The sequence below is a fragment of the Aulostomus chinensis genome, chromosome 16 (genome assembly GCF_037954235.1).
Source record: "Aulostomus chinensis isolate RoL2024-O1b breed Wild chromosome 16, RoL_Achi_v1.0, whole genome shotgun sequence".
Lineage (NCBI taxonomy): Eukaryota > Metazoa > Chordata > Actinopteri > Syngnathiformes > Aulostomidae > Aulostomus > Aulostomus chinensis.
The window spans coordinates 4,070,912-4,084,709 of record NC_141335.1 but is presented as its reverse complement, the minus strand read 5'-3'; the positions used below and the strand labels follow the sequence as shown (position 1 = coordinate 4,084,709).

General features: G+C 44.5%; 1 protein-coding gene across 11 annotated transcripts in view; it reads right to left on the bottom strand.

Moving 5' to 3' along the window:
- Window positions 1-13,798, bottom strand: part of ehbp1 (EH domain binding protein 1) — a 134,488-nt gene that overhangs the window by 60,400 nt on the left and 60,290 nt on the right. For all 11 annotated transcript variants that reach the window (XM_086181291.1, XM_086181292.1, XM_086181287.1 and 8 more), the window contains 5 exons: window positions 11,246-11,424; window positions 10,693-10,741; window positions 3,911-4,717; window positions 2,317-2,358; window positions 1,878-2,024 (listed from right to left, as the gene is read on the bottom strand). In XM_086181291.1, the coding sequence (XP_086037417.1) occupies window positions 1,878-2,024; window positions 2,317-2,358; window positions 3,911-4,717; window positions 10,693-10,741; window positions 11,246-11,424 (1,224 nt within the window). The remainder of the gene's footprint in view (window positions 1-1,877; window positions 2,025-2,316; window positions 2,359-3,910; window positions 4,718-10,692; window positions 10,742-11,245; window positions 11,425-13,798) is intronic.

Below are 13,798 nucleotides of genomic sequence, written 5' to 3'. Positions count from 1 at the left end.
CTAATGTAGCCCCCGCCTCCCCCTCTGTCCAAATCATTCTGTTGCCCCCCCATTAGCCACTTCCCTGGAAGAATGAAGCCTGCTTTAATTAAATTAAATTATACCTTATGCATGCTAAACAGAAAAGCACCTACTTAGACGGATGGAGAGTTAAATGGGAAAGGATTGGGCCTCTCCAGCTGATAACATGGAGACACACACACACACACACACACACACACACACACACACACACGCTAATCAAAACAAGACATCAAGTAATCTAATCTGAATCACTAACAATTATCAGCACATTGGCCTCAAGGCCAGTCGTATTCCTTTGATCAATGTTTTCTATTAAAAAAGTGTAAACAATTCAATATCTCCCTCTTGCTCCTCCTCTTTTTCCCTCCTTCCCTTATGCATGAGAGCAGAGTGTGTGTGTGTGTGTGTGTGTGAGAGAGAGAGGGGGGGGGGGGTTATTAACCAATTGTCCTTGGAAATGGGTAAGGAAATCAGGAGGCGAGAGAAAGAGTCTAGGGGTGGTTTCAGCTACTTTCAAGAATCCACCATTTTACCACACAATGTGGGACAGTAGAGGACCTTTTTTTTTCCATTGCAAAGGAAATTTATGAGCACAGCGACGGCTTTGAAAAACTCTTAATTTGCTTTCTTCCTCTGAAGGCTTTTAACACCACCAGTCCTTGGAAGGTTCTCATTTATATCCTCAGATTATGCTGAAATGGTTATTCTATGGCCAGCACACAGAACTGAACTCACACATTAGCATGCCTAACACACTTGTATACACACACAGACACAGGCGCACGCGCACACACACACACACACACACACACACACACACACACACACACACACACACACACACACACACACACACACACACACACACTTTAAAAAACATCTAATTCAAGGGCATATTTCTCTTTATGGATTCAGGCAGCGAATGCAGCTGCTGCCTTTTAGATATTTCATTACCAAAAGGTATTTATTTCATTTTACCCTCAAATCCCTTGTTGTCACAAGACCATATTTTTTCTTACACCCCCCCCCCTCCCTTTTTTTTCCTGAAACATTTGGAAACGTTGACCAAGAGCTTTCCCAGGGTAACTCCTGGTCCATCAGTGCCCCCCCTCTCCTCCCAGTGTATTAAGTTCAGTGGAGCATGCTAGGTTCAGAGCTGGCAATTTCACTTGCATCTTCTCTAGTCTTGTTTGCTTCGGTACAGCGACTCTCACCCCCCCCACCATGAATGTACCTTTGCTGTAATGTACAACGTATACTGAGTGTTCGGGAAATTAACGGCGGCAGCACATTTGGACGGGATGTCATAAAAATTTTGCAAAGTCAAGATGACCAAAGAGAGAGAGAGAAAGAAATGTTGACGGAGAAAAAAGGGGACTGACATGTACAGGTTCTGACGTTCAGCAGTCCTCAAGAGAGTCTGAGCAGAAGTTAATGAGGAGGTCTTCTCTCCGTCTCACAGCCCCCTCAGAGGATGAGACATTTTGGACAGGCTTTTCCAGTATGTTGGAAATGTAGCAAGCAGAAAATACAGAAGACCTAAGTGACAAGAGAGTGTTGAAGAGGCTGCTGGTCACTCCATGAACTGTTCCTGCACACTGAGGTGACGCTATAACACTGAGGAGCGAAGAAGTAGAGACAAACTCCTCACACTCAAGACAACTGCAACTAACCCCTAACCCTACACACACCAGAGGTCAGACGAACCTGACCCCTCCTCACACACATGAAAGCCCAGGCCGGCTCAAACTGGGCCTCAGATGGAGATGGTTTCTGGTGAGATCTTCTGACTTGATTTAACACAAACAACATCCAGTTGCCCGCACACTCACACTCACACTGCTTTGACTTACATCGCAGACATTTGTGCCTCTGTTGGTGACAGCGACGGCTGAGTTGGGGACACTCTTGTTGCAGGCCTTCATAGCAGCGTCTCTGCGGGCTTGTTCCAGGAGGAGCCTGGCTCTCTCCTTCAGCTCCTCCTGACGAGACAGCACCTTCTGGGGTGTGGGATACAGAAATGAGCGAGATTACATAAAACCCCCAAAATACACGGCCTGCTAAAACATAAACGAGCTCAAGTTTACCAATACGAACTAAAAGATTTGTTTTTCTCATGTTTTCTCTATGTTTTTTCCAATAAAAAAAAATCCCTGGCCTAGACATGACTTTTTTCAAATTCCATGATTTTTCCACATTTTTCATGACTACATGAACCCTGTAACTGTGACAACAGATTGAGACACAATTCCATGTACTGTAGTCTTGTTCTCTCCTCAAACTCCTACTCACCTTCTCAGCTGGGGGACTTGATACAGGGGCAGGTATCGGATCCTTTAAAAAGAAAGATAAACATTAACTACAACTGTGTACATAAAAAAGTGGAAATACTTGGACAAAATTTGCTAAAAGTTTAAGAATCATATAAGATGTCGAATGATATATACATGGCAAATACCAGCAATTCAAAGTTGCAAACTGTAAACACGAATCCTCTTTGTACTCTTATGGCTTTCCGTAATTCAAAAATCGATGAACTGGATTTCCTTTTTTTCACAATATGCAGACAGAGCTAGAGACAGACGAAGAGAGGCTGCCTTTAACTTAGGAGGCCACACAATACACAGGGCCTGCTCCGGCATCATGGGGCAGCCTGACCTTGTCTGGGTCCAGGAGTGTGGAGGGCATCAGGGGGTTGACAAGAATGCACAACACACGCACATGCACGCACGCACACACACACACACACACACACACACGCACACACACACGCACACACACCTGGTCTATCAGCAAGGTAATCTTGGTGATAGTGGGACTGGGTGCAAACAGAGCTTTTACATTTGACTGAGACAGAGGAATATTACCAGCTGGCTGTTTATAACCCTGAGACTGTTTATCCTTTCAACAAGTCAAATCTGGCATGGGTGCAGGCAAGGATGCATCCCGCTAGCCAGATAACAGCAGATCAAAATGGGGTGTCATAGCTGTCATAACCCCCCTGCTGCCCCGTGACCTTTCGACTTGTAAACAGGAAGCGGTAATCTGGGGTTAACCAACGCAGGCATCAATGTGTTCAAATGTGTGTTTGTGGGTAAGTGTGTGCGCAAATGCATACAAGTGCGAGTGTGAGACAAGATGAGGTGTGCTGGGCGCAAAGTGTCGCTACGCCTGAGCAGTCACGGCACCAACTGCCATCAACTGAAGGGATGAGAAATATAATGAAAAATATAATGAAATGTCAAAGCAGGGGGTTCTCCTGGGTGCCTTCTATAGTCGCCACATGTTAAGGCCTGGTCTCAATGTGTCTGGGTCTCTGCAACGAGACAGCCGCCGACAACATCTAATGCAGAACGGCAGCATTTCAGTAGGGTCATCTTTCCAATGGTATCAACGAGGCCGGGATTTGGAGCTTAACGGGTGCCAGGAGGGAATGAATGTTCACCACAACCTCTGTCTTATGACTGATGTAGCTGTGAAAGTTTCAATCACAGCAGAGGTGCGAGGATAAAAACCTGAACAATCCATTTAGAGGCCAGGTAGACACCGGCAGGTAAATGCAGTCAGAATCTAATTTCCTCCTGACTTGCATAGCAAGATGAAAATGAGAGTGCATCAGTTAACTTGATCGGGAGGTTGTTTAGTCTATGACTCATGAACTCAGTTTCTGCCAGTGTCCTGATGTGCTTTATTCCTTCATTTTTTACTCAAACCAACTGAGTTACAAAATATACAAAAATACACATAATATTCATTACTCAGCTTGTGACAGGAAAAGAAGATTTTTCTATCAACTGCAGTTTGCCATCTGCAATGTGTGGCACTCTGAAGTGTAGTTACAAGTTCAGCAAGTATTAACGAAGGGCGTCCTCAGTTCTGTCTTTACCTGTTTTGTGGACACGTCTATGTGGTTGAGGGGAGGCAGGCTGCCGTCGGAGGCGGGCTCAGACTCTGAGTGACGGAGGCTGGCCCGCTTCTTCTTGATGAGGTCGGCATCTCTGTTATAGGAGAAGCCCAGTTTATGGTGGGGTGGGGAGGAGGAGGAAGAAGCCCCCCTTTTGGTGGGTGACCCCGGCTCTACGCCATCTTCCTTTCTTTGCTCTCCCAACTCATCCTTCTGCTGTCGTTCCTTGTCAACGTCTCTTTCAGCTCTCTGTGGTAAGTCACTGAGGTCTAAAGTTTTGGCTTTGAGCAGACTCCCCCTGCCCTCAGAGGCGGACAACGTGAGGTGGGATGAGTCTGTTGTGGAGGCTGCTGATGCTACACGTGGCAATGGGACAGGAGATGATGACAGCAACGGCCCTGCTGTTGGAATGCTGGACGCAACTGCTGCTACTTCCACCTCTATCACTTCCTCCTCTGCAGTTTTAGAGCCATTGGCTTCTGTGCTTACACCAGCAGCTGAATTAACAGGCTGAGAGTTAGCCTGGCGGGGCTGCACGTCATTGAGTTCGGCATAGAACTTATCCTGGCCTATGGAGGCATTTGTATCGGTTTCAAAGTCGCCAACCTTGTAGGTGCTTCGACTGCTGTTGGCCTCGATCTGCACCACGTTGAGCTCCTCTCCAGAAAAGTGGGCCCGGATTTGGTACAAGTACGTCATTACCGTGAGCTTGTCGGGAATGGCAAGAAGCACCATGTCTGATGGTTCCAGCAGACGGGAGATTCCCAGGCTTGCAAAACCATCATACGCCTGCAACAAAAGAACCATAATGAGGGTAAAAGGGACACACAACCTATCAATTATAGATTCATAAACACCAAAGAACCACTGTCATGATACAATAACTTATTTGAACATGTCGAATAAAGAAAGAGGCGGTGCCACATTACAAGAAGAAGAATATGGATGGAAGGGTGACAACAGTTGGATTCTGTTTTTGACATGGGTTGTATTAGGTGCATTGCATGTATGATCCATGTGTGTATGTGCTCACATGGGGTTGTGTGTGAGAGACACCTTTGGCATGACTGCTGACAGGTCACGTCAGGGATGGTTGTCCCTGATAAGAGACGTAGATACCCCGCAACAGAGCGCTTAATCCCAAAGAGTGAGTGTGTTTGTGTGTGTGTGTGTGTGTGTGTCCTTATCACTCCCCTACATCAACCTGCCCACGCTCTCCGTCACGCGTGTAATTGGTCTGATTAGAGTCTGATGAGAAAATACAGGTTTGATTATCAAGCGACACACGAAACCCAATCCCCCATTACTAGATAGACTGAGACAGAGAGAGAAGGGATGAAAACCATTATCGCAGCCAATGACAGGTAAATAAATAGATTAACAGTGCACTCGCGCACGCACACACACACCATTGCAAAACACACACACACAAATACACACACACGTGTATCGCGGCTTGTATCTGGCCTGCTTGATAGTGTTGATCTAATTCCAACCTGTTGCAGCTCTCATTTGTTTCACTGCCTCTACAGATCTCCCTCATTTTTTTTTAACTCAAGGGATTGTTTTGAAGGACTCGTTCCCAGCCATGTTTTGTATGTATTTAGACTAAGACTAAGGTCCGTTGAGATAGTGCCCTTCAACCAGGGAATGCTAGTAAAGACAGGCAGGACAATGAGATACAGGTTTTTATAAAAAGTTTTAAAAGGGGGGGGGGGGCAGCCAGATGATACAACAATATAACGGCCATGTTAAACGCAATGATTTTAAACACTGGATCAAGATTCAAGGTAATGAGGAGGAAAAAAATTTGCAGCTCATTCCAAACAAGTAATTGCCCAACTGTGTCACGGAGGCACCAGGACCAACTATTTAGGCTGCAAGTTGACAATAAAACCTGGGAAAGTTTTGATCTGATTTTTTTTCTATTCAAAGGCCATCAATACGGACAAGAGAAGTTAACTGGTCATTTATTCAGAGTTATTTGGAAGGAGTAAACCCATCAACACGAGTGCCACACAGCATTAAGACCATAGTGGGTTGATGATCAGGAGAGGGTAAAAATCACAGTGTGGTTCCTTTCCTAGATTTCATCCTCCATGAAATAAAAACTTGTCATAAAAATGAAGAAACTCAAGGGACACCATGTTCATATTTGAATAAATTCGATCTTAATCAAATCAAATAGTTTGATTCGAATTTAATTGATTCAAACTGTACTTTAGAGCCGTATAAAAACGAACATGTACATGTTCCAACCATGTTAAAGGTAGTTTTATTTACCCTATAGTAGTTGTTTCTATTATAGATGAAGGGAGGTGGAGACAGGAGACTGGAAGGGGAGAAAATAAGAAGGTGCCACATTTAATAGAGATGTCTCTCAATTTACAATCAATTATGAAGTCTTTTGTCAGGAGGAGTAATTTTTTTCACTCTCACCTCTTTTGTCCCATTCTATTGATGTAAAGCATAACAATAGGTGGAACATCTATACTCGCTCAGGGAAACGAGTTGCGTGTGAGTGTGTATGTGTTTGCAAAGACAAGGCAAGAAGAAAGGACTGATGGCAGGAGAAAAAAGAGAACAGAGAGGAGTTCGCCTTTACAGCGAGCCTGTTTAAGTTCCCCCTCCTTCCTGTGGCAGAGACGGAGTGTGAAAGAAAAAAGAGAGAAAAGAAAGAAAATGAATATGGGGAATAAGAGGGCCTGATTGGGTTTCTAACACGTATTCAAGGGAGCAAAGTGTGCTTGCATTGTTCCCTTCTTGCCCAGGCTAGGCTGTGAAAGAGAGCGACAACTTTGCTGCTCAATAGGGACAGAATGAAAGAATGAACGAGAGAAAAGAGAGAGGCTGGGAGAAAGTGAGAGCTGTGTGAAGAGGAGGGAGGGAGGGATGCTCTCAAACTGGGTTTTGTTTCAGGGTCGATGTTAGTCTTGACATACGCAACCGTCTTTTTGACCTCAGTGTCAACCTCTATTCTTTCTATATCTTCTCTCATAGCTTGACAAGTCCTGACGGCATCACACCGAGACACCGACGACTATGAATGGAGGAACTGTTGTTGTAGGTGCAATTTTATGCAACAAATTTTTTTCCTAGAAGACAAAATGTTAACTTACTTTCCTGAAAAATAATCTTTTGCTACCTGGAAAGTAATATCGAAACAGAAATCTTGGATCTCCAAACTACAAATGTCTGTAGCTGCCAGTGATCATTCTATAATAGAAAAACGCCCTGGTTTGTTTGTATGACAGGAGGCGGCATGGCTCAGAGGTAGAGTGGCCGTCTAGCAACCAAAGGGTCGCTGGTTCAATCCTCACTTCCACCGGTGACCATGTCCAAGTATCCTTGAGCAAGATACTGAACCCTAATTGATCCTGATGGCCCTGCAACGGACTGGCAACCCGTCCAGGGTGAACCTCGCCTCTCGCCCAATGTCAGCTGGGATAGCTGACCCCCCGCGACCCTAAACTGATCAGCGGTATAGAAAATGGATAAATGGATGGATGGATATTTGTTGTATATCTTTACAACTCTCATCACAACATCCAACAGAGTTTACAGGATCCAAATCTTCATCAAAACTTGGCATTTTCTGTGTAGGGGTTGATGTTTATGCCCGTGTTGCAAGGGGGGCTTACAGTTAAGAATGACAAGTGAAGAACTATCCAGTGGCAAGTTCAGACTGACGATGTCATTCTGGTTCACCAGACTGAAACTCAAAGTCCTGATCCCAACATAACTAAGCTAGTTTGAGACCACAGCAGTAGTAGAAACTACTGAGAGCCTAAAAGCAGAGAACTATGATGATCCACATTCTGGTAGACGCTGGGAACCATTCCAGAGTCCACTCCCAAGTGTAGTCTGGAGAATTAGTGCACAGGTTTGTGTCCTCAAATACTGATTTGTTTTTTTTCTGTCCGTCTGTGACAAAAAACTTTCGCACGACAGTGGATACAATCATACAAACAATCCCATAAATGCGGTGCGATGCTTGATGAAGGGTGCCTAAGATAAGCCTATCAACAGACCTCATCCTCTATATCTCAAAATGGACATTTTTGTCTAACAAGAATATCATGCAGTCTATAAATGATCTTTTATCCAATTCCAGCTGACAATATTTTGGGGTCTGGACTAAATGTCACCATTGCCTGCCCTAGGCCACTGTTCCCTGCCACCGCTCATCTCCCTTCTCAGTGACTGACAGCTATCTATCGTTGTCAATCATCAACTCCCCCTCCCCTCGGCCCAACCCCTCATGGTTGTGCTCAGAGCGTTTTAGCCTGGTGCTTGGTGCTACACTATCAGATGGCATGACAAATGACTTCTCCTTGGCCTCATACACACACGCGCACACACACACACACACACACACACACACACACAGGCGCGTGCACATAAACAAACAAGATGGAGAAGCAGAAGGTCCAAACACACTCTCAACATGCAAAGCAGACAGATGTGTGGACACACACAAGTCCCTACACCTCCTAAATATTTACTTCTTTCTCTCTTTCTACCCACCCCCGATATTGATTGTCCTTATCTGTCATAATTCAGCACAGTCTGAGCTCATTGCAATCACTCTTCACAGATAGAGGAGGGGGCACGTCTATCAACTAGCCATGAAAAGAGGAGATAGAGGTGTGGTTTCCATGAATTTTACATTTCTGCTCTCTATTCACTATCTCTTTATGAATTAACATGGTGCAACATGTGAACGGGTCCCTTTGTCACCCACTTCTCTTCCCTTTTGACACATTTTAATTTCCTTCTCCTCTTTGAAATCTCCCTTGCACCCATTTCCTATCTTTGTGCTATTCTCAGATGTTTTTTTTGGATGGTCAATAAATGTAATTCTGTCCAGAACAGGTCCCCATGTTACTCATATACAAACAATAACAACTGCATTCTTGACAGCTATATGATCCCTTTGGCAGGGAGAGGACATAGGGTCATTTTAGGCGTTATCTACCTTTGCATCCTCTTTGAACAGCAAAGGAACAGCTTGCTCGGCCACATGTTCAACAGCAGCTGGTGTGGATCTTTACAGAAAGCTTGTCGCAGTGTGCTTGCTGCAGTGCTGCAGCTATTCTCCGGCTATCACCTTTTACAGCATATTCCCACATTACTTATATCTAACCAATTTCTTCAAGGCTACTTGAACACCTGGAGGGGGGTGAGGGGCAGTTAGCAGATATGGGATTGGGTCTCTCCCTCTCCCTCCACTGTGGTTATTGTCAACAGGGTAGCATTCATGCCTAACAGGGCCACCAGAGGTTATCGCTGAGCCAGAGTGTGTATGAGAAGAGGAAATCAAGCTGCAGGAACCCGACGCATATCGTTCTGTGTAGCCCTCAGGGCCAGAGAGGGGACAGGGCGTCTGTGTGTGTGTGTGTGTGTGTGTGTCTAAAGTAACAGCAAAAAAAAAAAAACAGCAGCCTGCATTTGTGTGTTCTGCAGGTATGTGCTAAAAAAAAAAGTGAACGTGTGCAGAAAGAGCCAGAGGGCCAGAGGGAAAATGGTGATGTGTGCGAGTCTGCACCTCTAACTGTGAATGTGCAGATATGATGACATAGGGCAAGGAGGAAAATAGGTGTGTACATAGCTTTAAGAATAGCTGTCAAAATATTCAGTTGAGCCGTAGGAGTGTAGGCATATGAGTACATATGGGTTTTAAATTGCAAGGGAAACAAAGGGCCAGTCTTCATGTTTCCCTTTAAATATCACATAAAAAAATAGAAATGTTATCGGGGGGGGGGTGAAGTGTGTTTCAGCATCAAACTGCTTTGGAGATAATAAACAAGGCTGGGAAGTGCATATTTTTACCTAAAGACGGTTGTGTTAGGCAACATTGGGCCTGGATTCAACAGTAGAAGAATCATCTTGGCCATCTACGACTATTTTCAGCAAAAAAAAAATGGACAGTGGTCTTTAGGAACTGTTTTCAGTTGAGCAAGTTAACAATGCTCTGTCATGCCAGCTAATATCGGCCATGTTGGATTAGATGAAGACCAAGTTTGGGAAAATCTGGGAAGATGCCAGCGGTGGAACCGGATGGTCAGTCACGTGAGTTTGGGATTCAGTACATCAGGTCTCATTTGAAAAAGGGTTTCCATAAAAATGAAGGGGTAACAAAAAAAAAAACGGCTGAGGTGAGCGGAAAACTTTTGCCAAAATAAAGGGAGGGTTTTTTGTATACATTTTTCCATTTTCAATCTTTTACAATGTGATACCTCAATAATGTGAATCCAATATGTTGACGAAAACATTACACGCGATACTTACCGCATTATAGGTTAAAGTTGGTAACCACCCCCACCCCCCCCCCCCCACACACACACACCCTGATGAATGGCATCTCAAACTGCTACAATCTAATCAACATAGAAATTTATCATACACGCACACAAACATCGACACACGTTGCGGAGGGTTTTCACTGAGCTCCCAGCGGGAGTTACGATACCATCTCACCTCTGCCAGCTGACTAAGTTGGCCACATCAACATATCACAACAGGGGGAACATCTTATAGAAACTCATTAAAATTTTGTGTATGTGGCTGAGGAGCAGTGAAGACATCTGCCTGCCTCCATGTGCTTCCACCAATCCCCCACCCCCACCCCCCATACTAACCATGTAAACAAACACACACATCATATTTAGGGATTAATGGCAGATCTGTAAATAAGGCCAACTGGAAATGGGGATAGGAGGGAGCTAAGTGATGTGAAGGACCCAGCGGTGGCCGCCTCTTACCTTTTTGTTGTTTTCTTTAATATCCTGAGGATTGAGAGACTTGTAGTCTCTGGAAGAACAGTGGGGAGGGTCGGGGAGGCGGCAGGCGGAGAAAAAGAGAGAGAGAAAGGCAGACAGAGAGAGATATAGCAGGAAAAGGTGTGTTTAAGTATGCATCACATGTAATGGCATTAGAACTGTAACATGCAATTTCATAGCAGTGCAATCAACAGAACTAATAGAGTGGAAAATATGTAAAACTAACACACAGCAATGTGATGTGCACACGAGCATTGACACACACGTGTTTTGATCAATTATCTTCATTTCTGCTTCTATGATGGGGCCGCAGGTTTTCCGTATGTCTTACACCAAACCTTCATGAAATATATGGAATGTTTATGTCTGGATTATCAAAATACTCCCAGGCTGGCAGTATTGGTGGAGGGGTACACACCCAGGCCTTATGTTTCTTCTGTTCCCACCATAATTTGGCCTGCTGGTCTTCAACCTCCCCCTCTCTTAGTGTGAGTGTGTGTGCGTGTGAGTGAGTGAGTGTGTGTGCGTTTCGTACATTACGTCAGGTCTGAAGTGATGCAGCAGAGCGCAGAAGGCCAGCCCATTCCTCCAGGAGGTGGTGAAGTTCGTGATCTTCACCCCGCGGTAGTTCTTGGTGACCTCGCGGCACCAGGCCAGCAGAGACTGACTGGCGTTGGGCTTTCCTCCCAGAACCGGGCTTGGGACAGGACTGGGCTGCAGGCACAGAGGAGAGGAAGAGAATGAGAAGGAACATGATTTGAAGAGCAATGATGACACCTACTATTGTCAATGACCATAAACACCAATGTTTTTTGTAACACGTGTACGTATAATAACGTGCAATGTATGTCACTGCCTGCTGCAAGTTAAATTTAAACAAAAATGATATTTTCGAAGTTATTATCACGAAATTTGGCAGCAATGTACAAATTTTTGTTTGATAAAGATTTTGTAGCTCATAACAGCCCACAGAGGAAATAACCTCCATCAACCTCTCAGCTCCTTTCATTATTTTCTTTTTAAAAAAAATGTTTTTTACTTAGCGACTTCTACCCTCCAATTAGCTTTTCAGCATGTGTTAGCATACTGAAACACAAAGAACCCACGCATACACTCACACAGGCAGACACGCACCATAATGAAGGGTCGCTCACAAAGCAGTGTATGACCGTGGATAATATAAACATCTTATTAATTAGCTCCGCCTTTGAAGTCTTATCTGGGTTGAAAGCTTTCACCATTAGGAGCCTTTCCTCTCCCTGACTCCAAATCCCACAAATCCTTGGTGGCATGGAGACACTGGTCTTCCTCCATCAAACCAACGTTATTCTAATATTCTGCTGGCTATTCACTAATCTGGTCATGGAGGGACAGATATGGGCTAATTCTCTCTGATCATTTGTGTTTGGTTCGAAGCGGCAAACACGATTCATTAGAGGCCAGTGATCAAAAACACTAAAACGTGCTCAAATTTTGGGTGCATTCATAGTACTGCAACCGAGACAATGGACATATTATAATAATGTGTTCATCATAAGACAGATTCCCTTTATAACATGACAAGATAGGTTTCAGCAGAGTGTTTCAGTTGCAGGGCATTTCAAGGCTTCAATAACACAACACAATATTGGATCACAATTTTAATCCATGAGTGTGAAATTTTCAGAAAAGGCAGAGTAGTAACAGAAAACTGTGTCTAAGGTGGGTTCTGATGATTGCCCACACTATAACCCATACGCCAGGCCCTGCCGTTACCCTTACACATCTACTAGTTTGGTTGGATTAAATATTTTTTCCAATATTGACTTACATGACAACTATTTTGTCATGCTGCTGCTCTCAAAGCCACATGATCATAATAACCTCGGTGGCACTAGATGGTTTAGTAAAAGGTCAAACCTTTACTGAACCTGCAGAAGTGAATGTCGGAGGTGTGAGTTTCACAAGAGCTCATGGCGATCACCATAACGAGTTAACCCAGTTTTTAAGACAAACAGTCGAGACCTGGTAAAAGGCAACTCTCCACAATGTGACTGACTGAGTCTCAGGCCTTTATCGAGGCCAGTGGTGGCCGACCAACCCCCTCTGTTGGTCACTCTCTGTAACTACAAGGAAGACAGGCAAGAATCAGAAACAACACTGAGGGCACATTTCTTCTTACGATTTTGAACAAAATCTTACTGTGAGTTGGTGTTCTGATTGACTTGAGAGGGCATCGGCCTATTTTGTGTGTCTACCTGTATTTACTCAAGAAGAATCTCAAGAGATTCTTCAAAAAACAAATTCAAACAAAAAACACAACAGAGTGCAACACTCCTTTGCAGGAGCCCCCTGGTCACAATCACAGTTACACATCCACATCTTTGTAAAACTTAAAACAGGAAGCAAAAGATTTTGTATACAACGGATAAAATAAGAACTTGACCCATTTCGCAATAGTTATGGAATATGTTGGCTACATACATCACTCCACAGTGACAGTTCGAGAGTTCAAGCTTAATGCTGAAACCAAGAACCCTGCAATCACACAAACTCACTTCTTAAGTCCTCACTTGCAGTTGGCAAGTTTTAAAACACTAACATTTTATTGGTTTTTAATGTGGTCTGCAACAACCTGGATGTCTCCTGCTCTGCTAATATTGTAGCTTAAACTGTGACCGTGTGCCTGGAGCCTGCTGAGATGCCATGAGGGCCAAGATGAAAGAGACTGGAGGCCATCTCTAACAGCAACTCCTAACCTTTGTACCAATGCTTGTGTATGCGTGTGTGGGTCCGTGGGCTTGTGTGTGTGTGTGTGTGTGTGTGTCAAGAAGGTCCCTACGGCAGTCTCAGTACAGGAGACGGTAGCGGGAGCCTGAGGGGCGGACACTTGACATTTCCTGCTCATCTTTAAAAGAGGGCCTTAACCTTTCCCCACAGCTTCTCCAGACATGTTTTAGGCAGCCTCGACAATGCCTGCGTGCTGCCCGAACAAATGGATGGGGGGGGGGTTTGAAGAACTCCCCCCCCCCCCCCCCCCCCCTTTAAGATATAAAAAGTCAGAAAGTCAGCAGTGATTATGGTTGGAACTACACTGTATATGGACAGA